Source organism: Sciurus vulgaris (assembly GCF_902686455.1).
Source record: "Sciurus vulgaris genome assembly, chromosome: 1".
In the NCBI taxonomy this organism is placed as follows: domain Eukaryota; kingdom Metazoa; phylum Chordata; class Mammalia; order Rodentia; family Sciuridae; genus Sciurus; species Sciurus vulgaris.
Window position 1 is genome coordinate 145,438,912 of NC_136461.1, and position 22,406 is coordinate 145,461,317.

Genomic DNA, 22,406 nt, shown 5'->3' on the forward strand with positions numbered 1-22,406 from the left:
GGCCACTCTCTATGAAGAGCTAAATGGGCAAAAGAGTAAATGATGACCATTTACAGAAAAATGAAAGGCCAGCAGGGGCTCTGGCTACTCTTTCAGGGAACTTGAGGAGGGCAAAGACTGGTTTGGGCCTGAAACATGTCTTGAGGATTAACAATGTGAAAGTTTATGATGGGTCCTTGTTAAAAAATAAAGCTGATTCTTGAACTGGAGGCCATCATACTAAGTGAAACACACACACACACACACACACAAAAACCCAAAGGCCTAATGTTCTCTCTGATAAGCAGATGCTTACACTTAATAAGGAGGGTGGGGAGTGGTGGAGGTTCATTGGAATGGACAATGGGGAGAGGGGGAAGGGAGGGAGGATGGGAATGGGAAAGACAGTAGAAGGAATCAGATATAACTTTCCTTTGTCCATATATGAATCCACAACCAGAATAACTCCACATCATGTATAACCACAAGAATGGGAAGTTATACTCCATGTATGTCTATTCAAAATACATTGTACTGTCATGTATAACTAAAAAAAAGTAAATAAAAAGTTGATTCTTTTTAGAATATGCACCAACTTATATAGAATTGTCATATATAAGGTATTTTAGATCTCAAGTTTTTTTTTTTTTTTTTTTTTTTTTTTTTTTTTTTTTTGTGGAGGGGGTGGTAATCAAGGATTGAACTCAGGGGCACTCAATAACTGAGCCACATCCCCAGCCCTATTTTGTATTTTATTTAGAGACAGGGTCTCACTGAGTTGCTTAGCACCTTGCTTTTGCTGAGGCTGGCTTCTTGTGATCCTTCTGCCTTGGCCTCCCAAAGATCTCAAGTTTTGACTGGAGAAAAGACTTCATTAAAAAAAACCCAAACTTCTGTTAGTGTTTTTGTATAATTTGTGAACATCAAAAATCAAATTCATCAGTTTCAGGTATTAATTTATCTTCTCAATTTTAAAAAAGAATATGTTCTTTTGAATTAGGTCTAGGAGACTTGTGATATGTTAGTGTATTTCTTTTTTTCTGAGTTTTAAAAGAGTAAGTATCTTCAAATAAAGTCTTAAATGTACTAGACTGTCAGCAATTTTCTCCAAGATGATTTTTTTCTGTATTCTTCCTCTTTTTGTTTTTGATGTTGGCTTTGAATTTCATTAAATTATTAAGTACTACCCTTTCAAGCAACTGTTCATTTAAATCTCCATCTTTTCTCTAAGTGATGAAATGGTGAAAGGGGAATTATTTTAAACCAAGAACTAAGACAAATAAAAAAGTCAGTCTAATGTGTATTTTTTTTTAAATTAAGCTTTTCTTACCTTTAAAATGGGTAACAGAAAATTTGGAAATGTGGGAAACTTCTGAGTTATCTTGTAGTATAGTCAGTGTAGCACAGTTAATATTTAATGAGTACTTACTCTGGCCAGCATTGAACCAAGAGCTTGACATATTCTCATATAAACCTCACAGTGGCCCAGCAATATAGGCCTCTTGGTTTTGGTACTGTTTAGCATTCTACCTGAGAGAGATGAGGCTTAGAGAGAAACTTGCCAAAATTCACAAACTTGGTATGTACCAGACCAGTATTCATACGCATGGAAGACCACTCTGTGATTGTCAGGCAGATATTTGAGAGACGACCCAGGAGAGATTCAAAGAAACAAATTATGTGGACTTATGATGGTTTTCAACTCATAATTTTCCAACTTTATGATGGTGGGCATACGTTTAGTAGAATTTAGATCTTTCCCTGGGTTAGGGAGATGTGGCATGATTCTCCCTCCTGAATCTGGGCAGCAGCAGTGATCACAGCTCCATCAGCCAGGGGATCACAAGTGGAAACATCTGATACTCTATGGTGCATGATGTTGCTAAGCTAGGATATTCAGTAGGTGACAGTTATTAAGTGCACTTTTGAGGTAGGATATTCTCAATTTGCAATGGGTTTACCAGAGATGTAACCCATCTGCAATTGAGGTGCACCTCCACCACATGCAGGGCAACCTGGGGAAGGCTTAGGGTAGTCAGGAGGCAAAACTCAGGAGGGAAGGAAGACCCTAACTCATAACATCTATTAGAACTTCTGAGGCAAGGCAAGGCTGGGTGGAGTAAACAAGTTAGGATTGCCTAGTTTGAAAAATTTCAGTCAACTGTAATGTTTGTATGTGGTCTCTAGTTGCCTGGTCCCTGACCCTGGGATGATTATAGCAAAAGAATATTGTCTTCTGTGGGGTTCAGGCCAGATAGAGGAGGTGTGTCTCTGAATTGTTTATTCTGCACGTCAGAGACATGCTTCTGAGCCCTCTACTATTTTTAAGAAATGATTATTATTGGAAAGGATAATCTTTTCTCAGCCAAAAGGGATTTTAAGATGTCAAAGCATATTACAGAGTCCATATATTTAGGTTCTTGTGTTCTAAAAACAGTGAAAATTTACCAAAAAATTCTAATATGCAGACACACACCTCTTCATATTGTTGAAATACAAGATTGCTCAGTTGTATTATAAGAACATTAAGTGACATTATTGAATTTTATTCTAGATTGAAAGAGCTTTGAAAGTAAAAACATTAGAAAAATAATAGATGGGCTTGAAGTGTTGATGAGTATTGACAATAAATGTCTGTCTCCTTGAGCATACTGTAATCAAGCTCTTCTGACATATCCATAGCTGGGCCCAACTATTGAACTTCTGCATCTACTTTTCCAGTTTTAGCAAGAATCTTGTTAAGAATCTTGTTGAGTTGGCTTAACCACAATCCCTCCTTCTTAGTAACTTTTCATCCACCGATTCTTGGCTTGGAATTCCCACTTTTCCTTGTTTCTGAGGTTGAGTCCAATCTTTGCCCCTTACCGCAAAACCCCATCAGAGTAATTCCTACACTGATCCAAATAGACCTGAACACAGTCTGCCATTTTTTTTTTTTTTTGGGTGGGGGGAGAGCTTTATAGTTATACATAATAGTTGGGTTCATTCTGACAAACTCATACATGCCTGGAATGGAAATCTATTTCAGATCATGATGTTCCCTTTTCCTTCCCCCTTCTCCCCCATTCTCTCACCTCTCTCCTATTCTTCTTCCTCTACTAGACTTCCTTTCACTCATCTACTTATTTATGTTTGATTGGCTCTTTCTACGTACCCATAAACATAAAAACATAAAGTTTCCTGTGAGATATATATATATATATATATATATATATATCACATAATATATATGTACACACACACATAATGTTTTTTTAAGAATTCAGTCTGCCATGATTTAACAAGTATCATGAACAATATTTCTTTATCACTATTCAAAACAATAACAATATAAAATGATCTTGCATAGCAAATCAAAGAACATATGCTTTTGGAATCAGACAAACTTGGATTTGAATTTTGGATGTTCCGCCAGTTATTTTGGTGTGTTATTGAACAGCGATCAACCTCAGTTCCTTTATCTGTAAATAAAGAGTGATAGTCATGTGTGATTGTGATTCACACAGTTGTGAGCAAGTAGCTGACCTTATACTTCTGTCTAAGTTTGTCACCAAAGCCAGTTTAACTGCTTTTGAGAAAATTACATCTTGAGAGAGATAAAGATCTCAAAGGGCATTTAAATGTGTGACTAAGCAAGCATGCATGCTTAACAAATATAAAAAAAAGCTATTTATTCAGGGGAACAGGGAAAACACACTTTAGAAAAATCCAGTTTTGCACATATCACTTTATTCTATTCCTGCCTAATTTATTTTTGCCTAATTGATATTTGGAAAAGAAATATCAGTGAAAAGTAGATTGGCCATATTTTCGTATTTTCTGTCTGATTCCTAAAATAGTCTTGCTGTAATTGCTTTATTTGAGATAAGTTTTTGATATAATGTCATTTTATTAAAGATAATGAGATGGAAAGGGAAAAAATGTTTTGATAGCATTATTTGGCAAAACATATGAGTCAGTATGTGTTGAAAGTAAGTAATAAGTATTCTAAGATATATGAAATCTTGGATTCAGTAAAAAAGATATGATAAAAAAATATGCCTAGGAACATGAACTACCAAGAGCAAACATTTATAGACAAAGGATCTTTGCATGTTTTAGAAAGCGGATGTAGCAGAAAGTATTTGTCATTAATTCCAGTCAATTGGCTTTCAGTGACAATTGTGTAGAGATGTTTGTGTAGAGATGCAGCCCAGGCTGCATGATGAATAGGACCTCCATTAAGAAAGAGGGGGCTGGGAGAGAGGGAGAGAGAACACACAAATTGACAAGGAGAGACTCAGAGAAACTCATGGAGGTAAATCAATGCTGTTATCTTATTGAAACACTTACCGTCTTAGTCTTTTTTCTGTTGCTGTAGAATACTGGAGACTGAATAGTTTATAAGAGGTTTATTTTGGCTCATGCTTCTGGAGGCAGGGAAATCTGAGAGCACTGCACAGCCCTCTGGTTACCGGTGAAGGCCTTGCGCTGCTCCAACAAGTCAAAGGGCAAGTGAGTGGGTCTTAAAAGAGGCAAAGCAGGAAGGAAACCCTTGATTTATAACCACTCACCAGGCCTGCTGGAGCAAGAACTCATGGGAGAAAGGCATCAATCCATTCATGAGGGCTCCACCTTATAACCAGACTAGCCCTACCCACCAACACAATGGAAGCGGCACATTTCAACATGTGTTTCAGAAAGGACAAATTATACTCCAGCCATAGCACTTACTGTAAATACTTTATACTTAGAAATTATTAAATAAAAACAGTTTAGACTTTATTATGCATGTTTATTAATCATGATTTGAACATAAATGACAGAGAACCTGATTATTGGATGTGCTTCCGAACCACTGAATGAATTACCAGCATTTTATTTATTTGTTTTTTCTTTAATTCATCCATTCTCTCATCTTTCCACTCATTCATTCATCCAAGTTTTAGTTTCCTAGTTCTCCCAGGCAAAGTGAGTAAGTTTAATTGCTGATCCCTATGACCCCATCATACATTTTTGTAGCAGATACACAAGTTGGTGTGATTTCTGAGGTTTGTGGAAACTCAGCTTATCCTTAGACGTCACAGAATTCTTTGTCTCTTAAGATCAAAGCCATCTGAGAGAGGGAGGGTGGGTATTATCTATAGGGTATGTGCCAACATCTGCTCTGGAAGGAGAGAATTTGCTGACTGTTTTGGCTACTGTAGTATTCAGAATGTTTTTGCAGAGAGCCAAGTCATTCCTTTTTATTTTTAAGTTTAAATTACCTCTAGGCAATAGTGGTTCTACTAATTCTTTTAAAAAGTACCTTTAACCTTTTGTGCTAGGGTTGTTGTGATGTTTTTAATTATGACTGAGAATTAGCTGGCATTTGGAGAGATGCGTGTTTGAGAAATAGGTCTCATGTTGCTTATTCCTTGATAGTTAGTCTGGAACAAAAGCACATCCTGTCCTAGGCAGAGTGCCTGGTTCCCCAGGGTGCACACCACGTAGAATTGTTTTGACTTACCACATCATCTTTTGTTTGCTTACTTGTTCTTATTTTCTCCTTCCTTTCAATAGATTCAGTATTATGTGACAGTATCTTGTGATATTTTCTGTAGTTTACTTTTTTTTCCCTTCCTAATAAAGACTCTCACTTATTAGGATGAAAATTCAAGACAATTTCATTTTAGAAGTCATAAGCAAAAATCATATTAGTATTAACAGAATTTACTGACAATAATAAGGGTAAACTACAAAATTTAAATCTGTAGATTTCCTTTAAATGATTCATGACAATGCAAATATTTAAAAAACTATTGACATAAGTTCAAGGATTTTGGATGAATATTGCTTATAAATATTCCACATGCTAAAAATTAAACATTAGAAGTCATATTATATGTGGAAAGGAAAGAGATGGAACTACCACTTGATAAGACTGAATGGCAGGATTTCACAAGCTGGTAGCATCTTTTGAGTTCTGAATTGAGTAGATCCAGTAAGTTGGTGTGAACAGGATAGTTAGGAGCACTTATTCTATTGTGAATGATTAGCCATCATTCAGACTCACAGGAGACAATCTATTCATTCAATATAGGGCCAGAAAATTACTCTGGTCTCTGCCACCCAGGTTACACCCTTTCCCATACCCACACATCGGGAAGTCAAATTATTCATCAAAATCATTCTGGGTTTGAACAGATTCAGAGAAAGGGAACTGTTACTCCTGGGATATTGTTGGCCAGGGTTTTTGGAGTTTATTATGCTACCAGTGTTCAAATACATAGTATGTGACTTACTAACTCTGGCCTTCAGCAAGTCTTATCTGCTGAGCAAGTCTTATCCCAATCTAGACAAATGGGGAGGATGACAGTTCCTCTTCATGAGGTTTTGAGGATGACATGAGTTAGTGCAGGGTATCAAGTGATTGTGATGATGCTTAGAACATGATGAAAGCTTTTCTGTGCTTGTTTACTTAAGTTGTAAGAAACATTTAGCAGAAGTGAAGAAAACTAACTCACTATGCCCACTCCCCTTTATTCAAAAGTGCCGGGTCCTTTGGGAAGAACTTTGTCCCTGTGTGTTACAAAGTGGCAAGGTTAAAAGATCGAGTATCTTCCAGGCTTGGTAGTCTAAATTCAAAAAATTTGTGTAGAACTTTCCTGCTTCACTTCAAAATTAAATTAATTTCAAGGGATTACATTGCTCATACTCCTTAATTGGGTCAACTGGACTTCACCATTGTTCTCTCATCTTTTATTGAAAATCATTTGTTTAAGGATTGGTGCAAGGTGTCTTATAAATGAAGTTAGACAAGGGCTTTAATACATTCTATAAATTGGATTCCGTATACTTGTAAATTATGCTGACAGGCACTCTTATAACACAATGAGGTCAGAACAGTCTCACTAAAAAATGGCCCTTTCATGCTGTACCCAAGCCAAAAAAAGTGGAAAGGAGCATAAAGGTACCAAGTTATAGTGCAGAAAAAAAGTTGCTAAATTCAATCCTAGACCATGGTTACTTTTCAGTGAATCTTAGAGGGACTAAGTAATACAAATTATTCAAACATAAAGCAATGGAATCTTAATTTAAAAATATGTTTGTGAAGAACTGACTATATGAAAATGTAATATGTAAGTGTAAGAAAATTATTGAGATACAATTCATGATTTTTTAGAGAGTTGGCTGTTTAAAAGAGGGACCAAAATATGCATGCAATTAGCTAAATGAAACAAAACAGACTTTAAATGCCATGAGTCATAGATAAAGTTTAGCCTGAAAGAACATAGCTGGATTGCATTAGTCCTAAAGACTAGATCAATTCATTTAACTGCTATTTATAGAGTACTATTATGTGCCAGTTCATGAGGCATGGCCCTTTCCACAAAGGAATGCTAGTATCTATAGACTCATTTCTTGACTGATCTTCAAGTTTCAGTGTAGAGAGTGGAAAGAAATAGCTTCAATTATAGAGTCAGAAAAACCTGAATTATAACCTTCCCCAACCAATTATACATTAGGTGACTTAAGCAAATAACATTCATCTCTTAGCTTCATTTCAGAAATGGGTATCATCTTTGATTTATCTCTTACAACCTCATTTCTATACATTGATCAACAGATTAGTCCTTAAATACGTGTTGAATACATTTTCTCAACCCCCACGCTCCCATTCTTAACATTGGTAACATCATTTGTTATGGATTCTGTAACCAGCTAGTCTCTTCTCATCACCCACAGAAGTAAGTTATTCTTAAAAAGGTGTTTAAAACCTTCAATGAACTGAATTCTGTTTGTGTTTTTTAACCTCTCATGATACTCCTTCACCATATATACCTGTTGCCCCTCCAACCATCAAACTGTTGTGCACCTCTGTACCTTTGCACATAATATTTTTAATGCCAAAGCCTGATACTTTATCCCTAATCCACTAAAAAGAAAAAAAAAAAAAAAGGAAAACTTAAAAATTTTGCTTTTCTTTCAGAAAAGCAAAAGGACTTGAACAAGTCCTGCTGGGTGTAGTGGTGCATGCCTGTAAATTACCCAGCTGCTCACGAGGCTGAGGCAGGAGGATTGCAAGTGGAAAATCAGCATCAGCAACTTAGGGATATCCCATCTCAAAATAAAATATCAAAAGGGCTGGAGATGTAGCCCAGTAGTTAAATGCCTCTGGGTTCAATCCTTGGTACCTAACAAACAAGCAAACAAAAAAACAAGCTGTTTATGAAAAGTACAAATTGTACAACCAAATAATTATTGGTTAGGAGACCAAGCGTATGATCTTGATCCTGCTTTGTACTTTTTTTCCAGCAGTTCTATAAGAAGAATAATTTCTCCAGACGGATTAATTTATTTAGATAGTAAGACCTAAAAGTAGGCTTGCAGAAAATATCTGCTTCTGAGCTGTGATTTATAAGTCCCTCAGCTGAAGGACCCTGCCATACCTGGCCCCACACTCTTGCTTACCACCCGCTTCCCAAGGATTAATCTATAAACTTGGCATGTCTAGAAAAACTCAAATTCCCTGCGAAAAAGGACTTAAAAGATTTTTTGAGCTCAGTTATCTTCTCTGGATGAAATTTAAACTTCTGCTTACTCTTTGTTTTTCTGATTCCTTGTTAATCATCATCTCTTCTTTCTTCTGCTCTCTGCTCTCTGAATTGGGTGGTCTAGAGGAGGAGGGCTGATTTTGTTCTAGCCTGTGTTCTTGCTCTGTCCAAGTGAATCTCACTGGGGTTCTGAGTCCTTAGGTTGTTGGTTAATCCTTAAGATAGCAGGCGCAACTCTTACTTTATCAGTATGGTCAGCATATTTTATATAACTGTATTAGCAAAATGCCTCCATTATCTGTGCATATGCCAATTGTCCCAAGAATAGTGGATACCTGAGGAGAAAGACAAGTCCTTTTGCTTTTGAATTCTCAGTTCTAACACGTTGTCTGCCATAGCGAAGAAGTGCAAGAATTACTTACCCTAGCAATGATCTCAGATTGGAGGAAAAGTGTAAAGAACCAGGAAAATGCTTTGTGGAGGAGGTAACATTTAATGTAGGCTTTGAAAGGCTTTGAAAATATTTCAGAAATTTTAGATATGTAATTTTGGGATGTTCATGTTTTAATATACATAAATGGGTATGTGTATCTTTATGATTCTTTCCTTAATACATAGGCATTTTACCAGTTGTGCTTTGAATATGGTGAAGACTTGGTAATTATACTAATTATTTGTAAAGAATGCTCCTCCTCATGCCTCATAGAGGAGGAAGACTCTGCTTTTAAAGGGGTGCCATGCTGATTTTCCAATTATATCAAAATTACTCGACTTTAAAGCTGGGTCATAGATGATTTATCCTTATGGTTATTCTTCATAGGTTATTAATAATCATATTATTCCTATAACAAACAAGTGTTGGTAGTCATTCCATATTCAATTTCTCCTGAGAATATTAAAAAAATATCAAAGTATACCCTCGAATCACAGTGGAAAGCACATTTCAACCTTGGCAACCTCACTGCTGTTTGTTTAACTCTCTGGGTAGATCACCTAAATTGAATTGTAAAAGTAACATCTGGGACATTTTCTTTTCATCTCAAATCATGTCCATTTCAGGTTATCAGCGATGGGTTAAGCTCCTAGTTCATCTGAAAAATTTCTTCTATCTAAATTATTAAATGGAATTAAAAATACTTTCTGGAATATTCCATTCTAATCTTAACTATTGCATATTGCCACCTGTCACTTAAAATATAGAAGAAAAGGTGTTTTTCATTGGTGATCACCAATGAAAAAATTATGAGTAACAGAAATCCAGAATAGTGGAGATAGAAAAAAAATCTATACCAGTGTAGTTTGCTTTAAGGAAAATGATTCCCCTTATTCTAAATATTCATATTTATTAATATAAGTATTTTGATTTTGGCAGCACATAATCATGGTTAAGAACCAGGAAAATAATCACTGGGGCGTCAGTGACTGGGGCGTCGGTGTTTCATTTCACAGGAAAGAGAACTCTGTGAAGAAACCTGTCTTGTCTGCAGATCTTCAACTCCGAAATCCCTGCGTAATAAGAAAGGTATTGGTTAAATTTAATAAAACACAAGGTATCTAGAGGAAACATTGTTAAGTGGAGGTGTAGCGTCTGGATGCAGCTAGAGACACGGATTTGGAAGGCAGGGCTGGCTAGCTCTTATCTTTTTTCCCTGTGAGATGCTGAAGCAGCTTTGTTTCCAGCCTTTCCGTGTCCGCACTTTGGGAGTTTTCAACCGGTTTTCAGCTTGCATTCGCCCCTTGACTTGCTCCAGGCAAGCCAGGTTTTTGTTTTCTTATTTGTATTTTAAGGAAAGCAACTTCGTTTTCGCAGCAAGTCCTTCGACCCATGCACCTGCTCACAACCATGCCCTTCTCAGACGCTGAGTTAGTGTAGGCAGCGCACAGGTGCCCAGGAGAGGCCCCGAAGGGACGGTGGGGACAATCCCCTTTCGAACTGTAATTGTAGCTGCCAAGGAGTAGCCAACAAGGACCAGATTTATGTGCACTTTGAAAGAAGCACCTTCACCATTGGCTTTTTGAGAGGCGCTGTCGCTAGGGAGCGGCTGGTAGGGCGAGCCCAGCTCTGAGAGAAGCCCGGGCTGTTTGTTCCTGCAACCTGGGAGAGGGGCGCACACTGTCGCGCGCTCTCGGACGCACACTCCCGCTCGCCACCCTTGTGCGCCCGCGTGCGCCCCCCGGCGCGGCTCGGGGAGGAGCAGCACCGCCGCGGCTCGTCTCCCGCCCCCTGATTCCTGCTGCTGCCGCCCAGAGGAGAGACGAGCCTCTGCCTCGAATTTCCCCTCGGCGCCGGCGCTGCGGAGATCCGCGCGGGTGGGCGTGAGGAAGAGAACCCGATGAATGAGTTCTCCCATCGCTTCGGAGTTGTCTGAGTTGGCTGCACAGCGCCCGGGTTTCCGGCACTCAGCCCCCCACAGCCTAGCCTTTCCCCGGGCTGCTGCCCACGCCCGCGCCGAGGGTGGCATCAACCGCACCGGGGTTGCCCAGGCTCCGGAGCTCCTGTCCCGGCCCCATTTCAGGGCAAAGGAGGGTTGTCCCCCGCGGAGACGCACAGTCGCGCGCTCTTCTCTCCGCGGCCCCATCAGAGTCTCCATGGCGTCTCATCAGCAAACCCGAATCCAGGCTTACCTAGAGAAGAACAAGATCGGTCCTCTGTTTGAGGTAAGGCAATGTGGAGGAGGACAGTCCCGCTGTCTTTGGGGGAAGGGGTGTAGAAACAACCAGAACACCCCCAAGGGAAGGAGGGTCGGAGAATAAACGCGCGCGGGAAAGGGCTCCCTGTAACCCCAGTTCACTGCCTAGTTCTGCCCAGCTCAGGTGTCCTGGAGCACAGCCCCGCGGGCATTTCGCCAGTTACCTGGACGCGGACAGGTAGACTCCATAGCGCCCAGCCTCCGCCTGGCAAGGCAATTTTGAGCCATTTCACTGACTGTCCTGCGCCTGGTGGCCACGTGTGTGGGACCCGGACAAATTGAGACAAGCGATGTGCACAGATGCACACACTCAGACTGTCTTACACATGCACACTTTCTTCCTGAAATTCACACTATCTTGCCTGGCAGATTTTCATTTTTTCTTTTTCTTTTTAAAAATGTGGGCGGTAGTAGAACCCGAAAAGGTGGAGGAGGTGCTTAACAGTGGGAAGGAATATGGTTAACTGGAAGAAGGCTTAACTGGCAAGGAATAGGTTTCAGTAGGTGCGGATATGTTGAGTAAATCTGGCAAATTGGGCGACTGATATTGATCACTGGCTGAAAGAAGAGTCCTTTGCATTGCAGAGTCTACCTGTGTTAGGGGGAGAAAGACAGGGAGAAAGGTTTCAGAAAAGCACTCGCGTATTTATGGGAAAGAACTATAGCTCTGAGCTATTTTCTTTCGCCATGAAAACCGATGACAAAAACACACTGGGAGGAAAAAAAAAAAAAAAAAAAAAAAAAGAGCGGGAGGACGAGAAAAACATGAGAACGGGAGACAAACCTGGCATCAGCACAGCGTCCCGCTGGTTGCCAGGGCGCTGGGCAGGGCTGGGGCGTGTGGGGCAGGTGTGCAGGTACTGAGGCCCATGGGAAAGGGGCCAGCGTTCCTTACCCTCTTGGTTCAACTGTCCATCTGGGCATTCAGGGTGGAGAGATACATAGGAGGGACATGGTGTCCCTGGTAACGCCCACCGCCAGAAACTGCTGTAGCTGTTCTGGGGTGGAGGGGTGTTGTGTATCTTCAGTGATTGATCGAGGCAGAATCGCAGGTGGGGAAGAGTGTGCATTGGAGGTACCAGAGAATCTAGCAGTTTCTCTGGGAGTGAAGAGAAAGGAAAGATCTGCAGAGAGAGACCAAAAAAAAAAAAAAAAAAAAAAAAAAAAAAAAAAAAAAATTTAAAAAATAAGGGCGAATTAATGCCAGCGCACAGAAAGAGAGAGAAGGGCACAAGTGTGGTCAAATAGGTCTTTTCCCCAGGAGGATCGATTTTATTTTATTTATTTATTTTGAGGATCGATTTTAAATAACCAAGGTTTGCAGAGTTTACAAGCTCTCTGAAGTTTTCCTCTCAAACTTTAAGTTAATGTTGTAGCGTCTCCAAAGATAGGATCATTGTTTCAATTGAAGCTCTCTGAAAGGGGTCAGGAAGGTCTATGGTTGCATTAATTTTTGTTTCTGACAAAAGCATTAGCAAAAAAATTCTTTCTGGTAGCGAAATAGACTTGCTGAAGCAAATAAATTTTTTTTGTCCATAGTGTAATGATTATTGACATTAGTATAGCAACAACAACAAAAAAGGTAGAAGCAGAAGCATAATAACCCTTTGCAGTAGTATATGAATCAAAAGAATCATAAATACATTTCAAGTGTACATTTGCTGGATGCTTTCCTAGAATATAAAACACAGTAAGCTAAGGAAAAATAAATGAATTGTTTTTAATAGATACTGTTCTCATTTAACTTATCATAAAATTCCCAAGATTCTTTCCAAGTAATAAAAATAGAGTTTGGAATATATGTACACTTTCTACATAATTAAGAAATAAGCCCAACTTGATATTTGTCCAACAGTCCCTCTTTTTAACACTCACCAGCTAATTCTGCACTGAATAGTCTTAAATGCTATCAAAATTTTCTCATAAAAACTTTAGATCTCCCCACCAAAAAAATTATTGCTTTGTATTTTGTTGAATACATATTACATAAGCTTGGAACCCTTGATCATGAATTGCAGTGATGAGCAGTTAATTTTTAAGGGTTGATGTGCACTTTATATAATTGCAGGGGAAAATGTACAAGTTCTATTCTACTAAATGCAGGTTGGGGCACAGATCCTCATGCAAGAATTTTGATCATGACAGAGCTTGGTTTTGAGAGTAGAATTATATGTACTTTGCCAAATTTGGACATCTCACTAACTTGTAGCCCATTTTCCTTCATATGGTGAAAAATGGTGAAGAGATACCACCCATGAAAGGAACACTGTTGATCTAACACTATCATCAGAATTCCCAGGAGCTCGCTCATTGGTTCCCATTACTGATTCAGGAGATCAGAGGAAGTTCCCTGGAATCTGAGTTTATTAAGAAGCAACACAAGGTTGGGGTTATGGCTCAGTGGTAGATACTCACCTAGCGCGTGTGAGGCACTGTTCAATCCTTAGCGCCACATAAAAATAAAAAATAAATAAAGATATGAAAAAAGTTTAGTTAAAAAAAAAGAAGCAGCACAAATGATTTTCACATTTTTAATTCCTGAGTCACATTTTAAGAAACAATGACAGAAGCTAAAATCTCTTCTGACTGATCACAAATTGAAATTTAGACACTTCCTGTTTTTATCACCTGTGCTTTGTTGTGATTTGTGATACTAAGGCACTGGCGTTGATGACATAGAGTTCCTTCATAGTTTTGAAAATATGCAATATCTGATAATATGTCCCCTTGTGGATTTTGTAAGTTAGGAGAAAAATTTTTAAATTTTTGGAGTGAGACACTCCAAAGAGATCATATGAAGACTATTTAAAACAATAACAAAGATAACCTACATACTGTATTTAAAATACCTTTAATTATTTTTAACTTACAAGGCTTATCGATTTAGTTTGGTTACTTAGTTTCTTACTTTATTTCTAATATATTATCATTTGAGCTGCTTGTAATAGTGTTGAATGCAATATGGTGTTCCAAAAATGACTTGAATTGAAATTAATTTTGTTTCCAAGTGACTTAGGAGCATAAATTTATACTACCTTTAGATGTGATCAAATATTTTTTAGTATAATATTTTTTATTAGAGCTTTATAGTTATACACAGTAGTTGAGTTCATCCTGGCAAACTCATACATGTATGGAATTTGATTTTAGTTCATGACTCCCCCCCATCAAAGATGTTTTGAGACTTTACAAACCATGCCTAAAAATCATTGAAAGTGCTCATAAATGATGCTTTAATTAAATAAAAAGACATAAGGTGAAAATGACTTGCATTCCACAAACTATAATAATTTCACGGTTCTTTTCCAGCTTAGTTGGAGCAGGCAAGCAGGGAACACCTTAGGAATCCTTGAGGTTGCTGAAATAAGATAGAACTATAGTCCGACTTACTTTGTTTCCTTAGATAACAGGCAGGTGTAAAATGGTTTGGGTCTCAACAAAATAGAGTATTTTTGTAACATACATGAGCAAGATCCATAGTGCAAATACAGAACTTGTCTCAAAACCTGAGGCTGGCCAGTTAATAGTCAAAGAGTTGTCAGTCAGAAGTTCTGAAGTTGAATAGTTATCTGGCGGATTGCTGCTTAGTTGATTAAAACAGTTTGTTTTACCTGTATTGTAAGCAGTTTGACTTAGTTCCTGAGAGGTGATATGATTTGGAACATCACAATTCCTTACTTTGACGTTAATTGGTATACAATTTTAGTTTCTCCCATTCCCCTTAGATAAGTACAATAATTTCTTCAAAGTTATGGTTTGACAGGTATACAGAGAAGTCCTATGTCTTGATTCAGGATTGAGCACACTCAAAAGAGTATGAAATCTTAAACTATTAAAAAGCAGAAGAATTGGAATCTTCATTAAACTTTCATGGAATTCTAAAGTCTCTTCATATTGAAGATGTGGCAGACCAAATGCTCCACATTTCTCCAAGAGTGGTCTGCAAATGGCATGGTTTTGTCATCATCCTTGTTAGTTCAGAGTTCTCATGGGCTAACTTCGCACAGACTGGCATGCATGTCAGAAGGTGGACTCTTGGGCCTCCCTCAGTCTGCATCCTTATGTGCTTGGCTGCTGCACAGCTCACTTTTATCTGGTACCTTCCATGTTGGCAACCCCAAATTCCATTCTGCTTCCCCCATTCCCACGCCCATCACTTTCCTCTGCTCACATCCCTGAATAATAGTCTGAAAAATGTCCCCTCCCTCATCAGAGAGCTTGTGGCATTGGTGGAGCTCACTTCAGTTCTTCTAGGGATCACAGTCCTGGGCTGGCTGTTGTTCCATGCCTGAAAACAAGTACTGCATTGATTTTGGTCAGACTTATGGCTCTAGTATGGAGGGCAGTGGTGATGAGGATGAGGATGAAGAGGATACTAGTTACTTGGCTCAGGGCTGAAGGTGAAACTCCATCCCACTGTCCCCTGGAAAAGAAGAGATTTTAATAGTTAATAAATGCTTTATCTTTAAAAATACAAAAAATATCATTTTCATAAAAAATTAGGAAAATATTTTTATGGGAGAAATGATAAAATATCAGCTTGGAACTTATGTGTTCAACATTATGATTTGTAAATGTTTTTAGTGAACTGTCAGGGTATCTTTTCCAGTGCTTGAAGTTGTATTATCCTCTATCTAAATTTGTACTCAGTTTTATAATCCCAGAGCATGTAGAGGAGCAGTAGACAAAGCTGTTGCTAATAACATTTTGTTTAAGGTTAAACATTGTCATTCATTTACTTCAAAATAATCTTAAAAATAAATTATCTTTCATTTCTGCCATATTTTATTTTTGAACAGTTTATAAAGAAATAAAACAACTAAAAATTTAATACAATAAATAAATCACTAACTTTTCAAATAATAAAAGAGAAGCTTACCAAATGTGGCATCAATGTATGTGAAAAAAAATTTGTGGGTCTTTTCTAAGAGAAAGTAATCTGTGGAAATGTGAGGCTTCCTCACTTCTTCCTTTCCTGAATTAAATGAATGAGTCATTAGGCAGAGTCATGCAAAAGGAACAACTGAGTGGGGCAGTTGGCCTAAGAGTGTCAGGGCAAGATTAAAGAAGAGGGCTGAGTGAGGCAGTGACCTGGCAGGGTCAGGAGATTTGTTAGAGAAAATAAGTAAATATGTTGAAAATCATGTAAGTATTGATGATAGAAGTCACAAAGATTAAAAGGGGAAAAGATAGAATGAATCTTGTACTGCACTGAAATGGCAGTTATTGGTGTAATCTCATGCCTTTCAATAATGTAAGTAGGTGTATATATAATAGAAATATATTTGTAGATATTTACATACACTGAAGTACTTGCATCTGTGTTTATTTCTCCACTCTATCGTTACAAGGGAATAGTAACACCTTAATAGTAATGAGCACATCTAGTATCCAGATTTTGGCTCCTAAGTACCATTCTCCACTAGTAGAACCAACTGGAGCAATGTTTGATTCCTGGTTTGGGACTGAGAAAATGCAAGATGAATGAATCTGGAACATCTTATGTCAGGAAGTAAAGAAATATTCAAAGAATGATAGGGATGTTGTCAAAAGGACTCAGAAGCCAAATTGAAGAGGCTCCTAACCCTGAAACAAGTTGTGGATCAAAATAAAAAATGATAGTAATGGGCTGCCTTCTGAATAAGAATTTTTTTTGGACTGTGTTATAATGGAATACAGAATTTGTTCAATTCCTGGGGAGAAGAGAAAGTTTTACCTTTATAGTAAAATGACAGCTAATAAAAGTAGGGGGATAACAGAATTAGAGGATCATTACTTGGGAACCATCTGGGTGATAATTTAGGCAAGAAATATTGATGCTAAAACCAATGGGTGAAAGTAGGAAGTACAATGAGATGTTACATACTCTCTAATTATCTTCTTACAAAATACTTGTTGATTACAAAGGAAAAAATAAGAACCTTATAGCAAAGAAACCTGGCAGATGCCACTTCTCTCAGGTGGTGAGACAAATCAATATTGTTTCCCTGGATGCAGTTAAAAAAACATAGCATTGTATTTTTCCTGCTAATCACATATGATGACAATTTAATAATTAGAAAATATCTAATAAATCTAATGGGGAAATTCTACAAAGTAGTTTTCGAACATCTTCAAAAATGTTAAGGTGGTGAAGGTTAAAAGAGACTTCAGACTGAGGATACATGACAAGTGCAAATATGGTTTTGAATGCACTCTGAAGGGCATTACTGGGAAAGTTAATAAAATAAAATGGTATCTCTAGGTGAAGGGCACAGGAAATTCTAATACTAATGTGATTATCTTAAGAGGTGCAGCCTCTTATGATTACATGAAATTCTTTGTATTCATATAATTTTTCTAAAAATTTCAACTTGTTTCAAAATAAAAATATTGAGAAAAATAAAAAAGAATATCCAGGAAATGGGTATTTACAAAACAGTTCGTCCATTGGGTTTTTTTTTTTTTTTTCAAATCACAATGAGGTTTTATTAAAGCAAGCGGGAGCCTGGACCACAACCAGCCCCTCAGACCGATACAGTGGCTGGGGGAAGGGAGCGGCCCTGAGGGGCGAGAAAGCCCTCTATTTAAGAGATTTCCAAGCATTCACACACAAAGACCTGTACGTAATTGGTTAACATTTTTTTTTTTTTTATTGTAAACAAATGGGATACATGTTGTTTCTCTGTTTGTACATGGCGTAATGGCATACCATTTGTGTAATCATAAATTTACATAGAGTAATGTTGTTTGATTCATTCTGTTATTTTTCCCTTCCCCCCCACCCCTCCCACCCCTCTTTACCCTCTATACAGTACTTCCTTCCTCCATACTTGCCCCCCTCCCTAACCCTAACTCTAACCCTAACACTAACCCTTCCCTCCCCCCCCATTATGTGTCATCCTCCACTTATTAGCGATATCATTCGTCCTTTGGCTTTTTGAGATTGGCTTATCTCACTTAGCATGATATTCTCCAATTTCATCCATTTGCCTGCAAATGCCATAATTTTATCATTCTTTATGGCTGAGTAATATTCCATTGTATATATATACCACAGTTTCTTTATCCACTCATCAATTGAAGGGCATCTAGGTTGGTTCCACAGTCTGGCTATTGTGAATTGAGCAGCTATGAACATTGATGTGGCTGTATCTCTGTAGTATGCTGATTTTAAGTCCTTTGGGTATAGGCCAAGGAGTGGGATAGCTGGGTCAAATGGAGGGTCCATTCCAAGTTTTCTAAGGAATCTCCACACTGCTTTCCAGAGTGGCTGCACTAATTTGCAGCCCCACCAGCAATGTATGAGTGTACCTTTCTCCCCACATCCTCGCCAACACCTGTTGTTGCTCGTATTCTTGATAATCGCCATTCTAATTGGGGTGAGATGGAATCTTAGGGTGGTTTTGATTTGCATTTCTCTTATTACTAGAGATGTTGAACATTTTTCCATATGTTTGTTGATTGCTTGTAGATCTTCTTCTGTGAAGTGTCTATTCATTTCCTTAGCCCATTTGTCGACTGGATTATCTGAATTCTTGGTGTAGAGTTTTTTGAGTTCTTTATAGATTCTGGAGATTAGTGCTCTATCTGAAGTATGATTGGCAAAGATATTCTCCCACTCTGTAGGCTCTTTCCTCGCATTGCTGATAGTTTCCTTTGCTGAGAGAAAGCTTTTAGTTGAATCTATCCCAGTGGTTGATTCTAGCTTTTATTTCTTGTGCTATGGGAGTCCTGTTAAGGAAGTCTGATTCTAGACCAACAAGGTGAAGATTTGGACCTACTTTTTCTTCTATAATCTACAGGGTCTCTGGTCTGATTCCGAGGTCCTTAATCCATTTTGAGTTTAGTTTTGTGCATGGTGAGAGATATGGGTTTAGTTTCATTCTGTTGCATATGGATTTCCAATTCTCCCAGCACCATTTGTTGAAGAGGCTATCTTTTCTCCATTGCATATTTTTGGCACCTTTGTCTAGAATGAGAAAATTGTATTTATTTGGGTTTGTGTCCGTGTCCTCTATTCTGTACCATTGATCTACCTTTCTATTTTGGTACCAATACCATGCCGTTTTTGTTACTATTGCTTTGTAGTAGAGTTGAAGATCTGGTATTGCAATACCCCCTGTTTCACTCTTCCTGCTAAGGATTGCTTTAGCTATTCTGGGTTTCTTATTCTTCCAGATGAATTTCATAATTGCTTTCTCTATTTCTGTAAGGTACGTCATTGGGATTTTAATTGAATTGCATTGAATTTGTATAGCACTTTAGGTAGTATGGCCATTTTGACAATACTAATTCTTCCTATCCAAGAACATGGAAGATCTTTCCATCTTCTAAGGTGTTCTTTAATTTCTTTCTTTAGTGTTGTATAGTTCTCATTGTAGAGGTCTTTCACCTCTTTTGTGAGATTGATTCCCAAGTATTTTATTTTTTTCGATGCTATCGTGAATGGGGTAGTTTTCCTAATTTCTCTTTCTGAAGATTCATCACTTATGTATAAAAATGCGTTGGATTTATGGGCATTGATCTTGTAACCTGCTACTTTACTGAATTCATTTATGAGTTCTAAGAGTTTTCTGGTGGAATTTCCAGGTTCCTCTAAATATATAATCATGTCATCAGCGAACAGGGATAGTTTGAGTTCTTCTTTTCCAATTCGTATCCCTTTAATTTCTTTGGTTTGTCTAATTGCTCTGGCCAGAGACTCAAGAACGATGGTGAATAGAAGTGGTGAAAGAGGGCATCCCTGCCTTGTTCCAGTTTTTAGGGGGAATGCTTTCAGTTTTTCACCATTTAGAATGATATTAGCCATGGGCTTAACATAAATGGCCTTTACAATGTTAAGGAATGTTCCCACTATCCCTATTTTTTCTAGTGTTTTGAGCATGAAGGGGTGCTGTATTTTATCAAATGCTTTTTCTGCATCTATTGAAATAATCATGTGATTCTTGACTTTAAGTCTATTAATATGGTGAATTACGTTTATTGATTTCCTGATGTTGAACCAACCTTGCATACCTGGGATGAAGCCCACTTGATCATGGTGCACTATCTTTTTAATATGTTTTTGTATGCGATTTGCTAAGATTTTGTTGAGAATTTTTGCGTCGATGTTCATTAAGGATATTGGTCTGAAATTTTCTTTCCTTGATGAGTCTCTGTCTGGTTTAGGTATCAGTGTGATATTGGCTTCATAGAATGAGTTTGGGAGGGTTCCCTCCTCTTCTATTTTATGGAATACTTTGAGAAGTATTGGAATGAGCTCTTCTTTAAAGGTTTTGTAGAACTCGGCTGAGAACCCATCTGGTCCCGGACTTTTCTTTGTTGGTAGGCTTTTGATGACTTCTTCTATTTCAGTACTTGAAATTGGTCTATTTAAATTGTGTATGTCCTCCTCGTTCAGTTTAGGCAATTCATATGTCTCTAGAAACCTGTTGATGTCTTCGAAATTTTCTATTTTGTTGGAGTATAGATTTTCAAAATAGCTTCTAATTATGTTTTGTATTTCAATCCTGTCTGTTGTGATATTTCCTTGTTCTTTCCGAATTTTAGTGATTTGGGTTTTCTCTCGTCTTCTCTTTGTTAGTGTGGCTAAAGGTTTATCAATTTTGTTTATTTTTTCGAAGAACCAACTATTTATTTTGTCAATTTTTTGTATTGTTTCTTTTGTTTCAATTTCATTGATTTCAACTCTGTGTTTAATTATTTCCTGTCTTCTACTACTTTTGGTGCTGTTCTGTTCTTCTTTTTCTAGGGCTTTGAGCTGTAGTGTTAGTTCGTTTATTTGTTGAGTTTTACTTCTTTTATTAAATGCGCTCCATGAAATAAATTTCCCTCTAAGTACTGCTTTCATAGTGTCCCAGAGATTTTGATATGATGTTTCTTTGTTCTCATGTACCTCTAAGAATTTTTTAATTTCCTTCCTAATATCTTCTGTTATCCATTCATCATATAATAGCATATTGTTTAATCTCCAGATGTTGGAATAGTTTCTGTGTTTTACTCTTTCATTTACTTCTAACTTCAATCCATTATGATCTGATAGAATACATGGTAGTGGCTCTATCTTCTTGTATTTGCTAACATTAGCTTTGTGGCATAATATATGGTCTATTTTAGAGAAGGATCCATGTGCTGCTGAGAAGAAAGTGTATTCGCTCTTGGTTGGATGGTATATTCTATAAATGTCCGTTAGGTCTAAATTATTGATTGTGTTATTGAGATCTATGGTTTCTTTGTTCAATTTTTGTCTGGAAGATCTGTCCAGTAGTGAGAGAGGCGTGTTAAAATCACCTAGTATTATTGTGTTATGGTCTATTTTGTTTCTGAAATTGAGAAGGATTTGTTTGACATACATGGATGAGCCACTGTTTGGGGCATAGATGTTTATGATTGTTATATCTTGCTGATTTATGCTTCCCTTAAGCAGTATGAAATGACCTTCTTTATCCCTTCTGACTAACTTTGGCTTGAAGTCCACATTATCTGAAATGAGGATGGATACTCCAGCTTTTTTGCTGAGTCCATGTGCATGGTATGTTTTTCCCCATTCTTTCACCTTTAGTCTATGGGTATCTTTTCCTATGAGGTGAGTCTCTTGCAGGCAACATATTGTTGGATCTTTCTTTTTAATCCAATCTGCCAGTCTATGTCTTTTGATTGATGAATTCAGGCCATTAACATTCAGGGTTATTATAGAGATATGATTTGGTTTCCCAGTCATTTGGTTCATTTTTAAAATTTTATTTATTTATTTGTTTGACACAACTTGTTTCCTCCTTTTTTTGACAATTCCTTTAGGATAATTCCTCCCTTTGCTGATTTGCTTCTTTGTTTTTCATCTCTTCCTCATGGAATAGTTTGCTGAGAATGTTCTGTAATGCTGGCTTTCTTTTTGTAAATTCTTTTAGCTTTTGTTTATCATGGAAGGATTTTATTTCATCGTCAAATTTGAAGGTAAGTTTTGCTGGGTATAGGATTCTTGGTTGGCATCCATTTTCTTTCAGGGCTTGAAAAATGTTGTTCCAGGCCCTTCTAGCTTTTAGGGTCTGGATTGAAAAGTCTGCTGATATCCGTATCGGTTTCCCCCTGAATGTAATTTGGTTCTTTTCTCTCACAGCCTTTAAAATTCTGTCTTTATTTTGTATGTTAGGTATTTTCATTATAATGTGCCTTGGTGTGGGTCTGTTGTAATTTTGTATATTTGGAGTCCTATAAGCCTCTTGAACTTGATTTTCCATTT

At 37.7% G+C, this 22,406-nt stretch overlaps 1 protein-coding gene across 1 annotated transcript in view; it reads left to right on the forward strand.

Annotated features, from left to right (window-relative positions):
- The first annotated feature begins 10,547 nt into the window (after positions 1 to 10,547).
- Positions 10,548 to 22,406, forward strand: part of LOC306641205 (uncharacterized protein C8orf34 homolog) — a 490,512-nt gene continuing 478,653 nt past the window's right edge. Inside the window, 3 exon segments of the mRNA XM_079106179.1 lie at positions 10,548 to 10,950; positions 10,953 to 11,064; positions 11,066 to 11,153. Coding sequence (XP_078962305.1) covers positions 10,833 to 10,950; positions 10,953 to 11,064; positions 11,066 to 11,153 — 318 coding nt within the window. The 5' untranslated portion in view covers positions 10,548 to 10,832.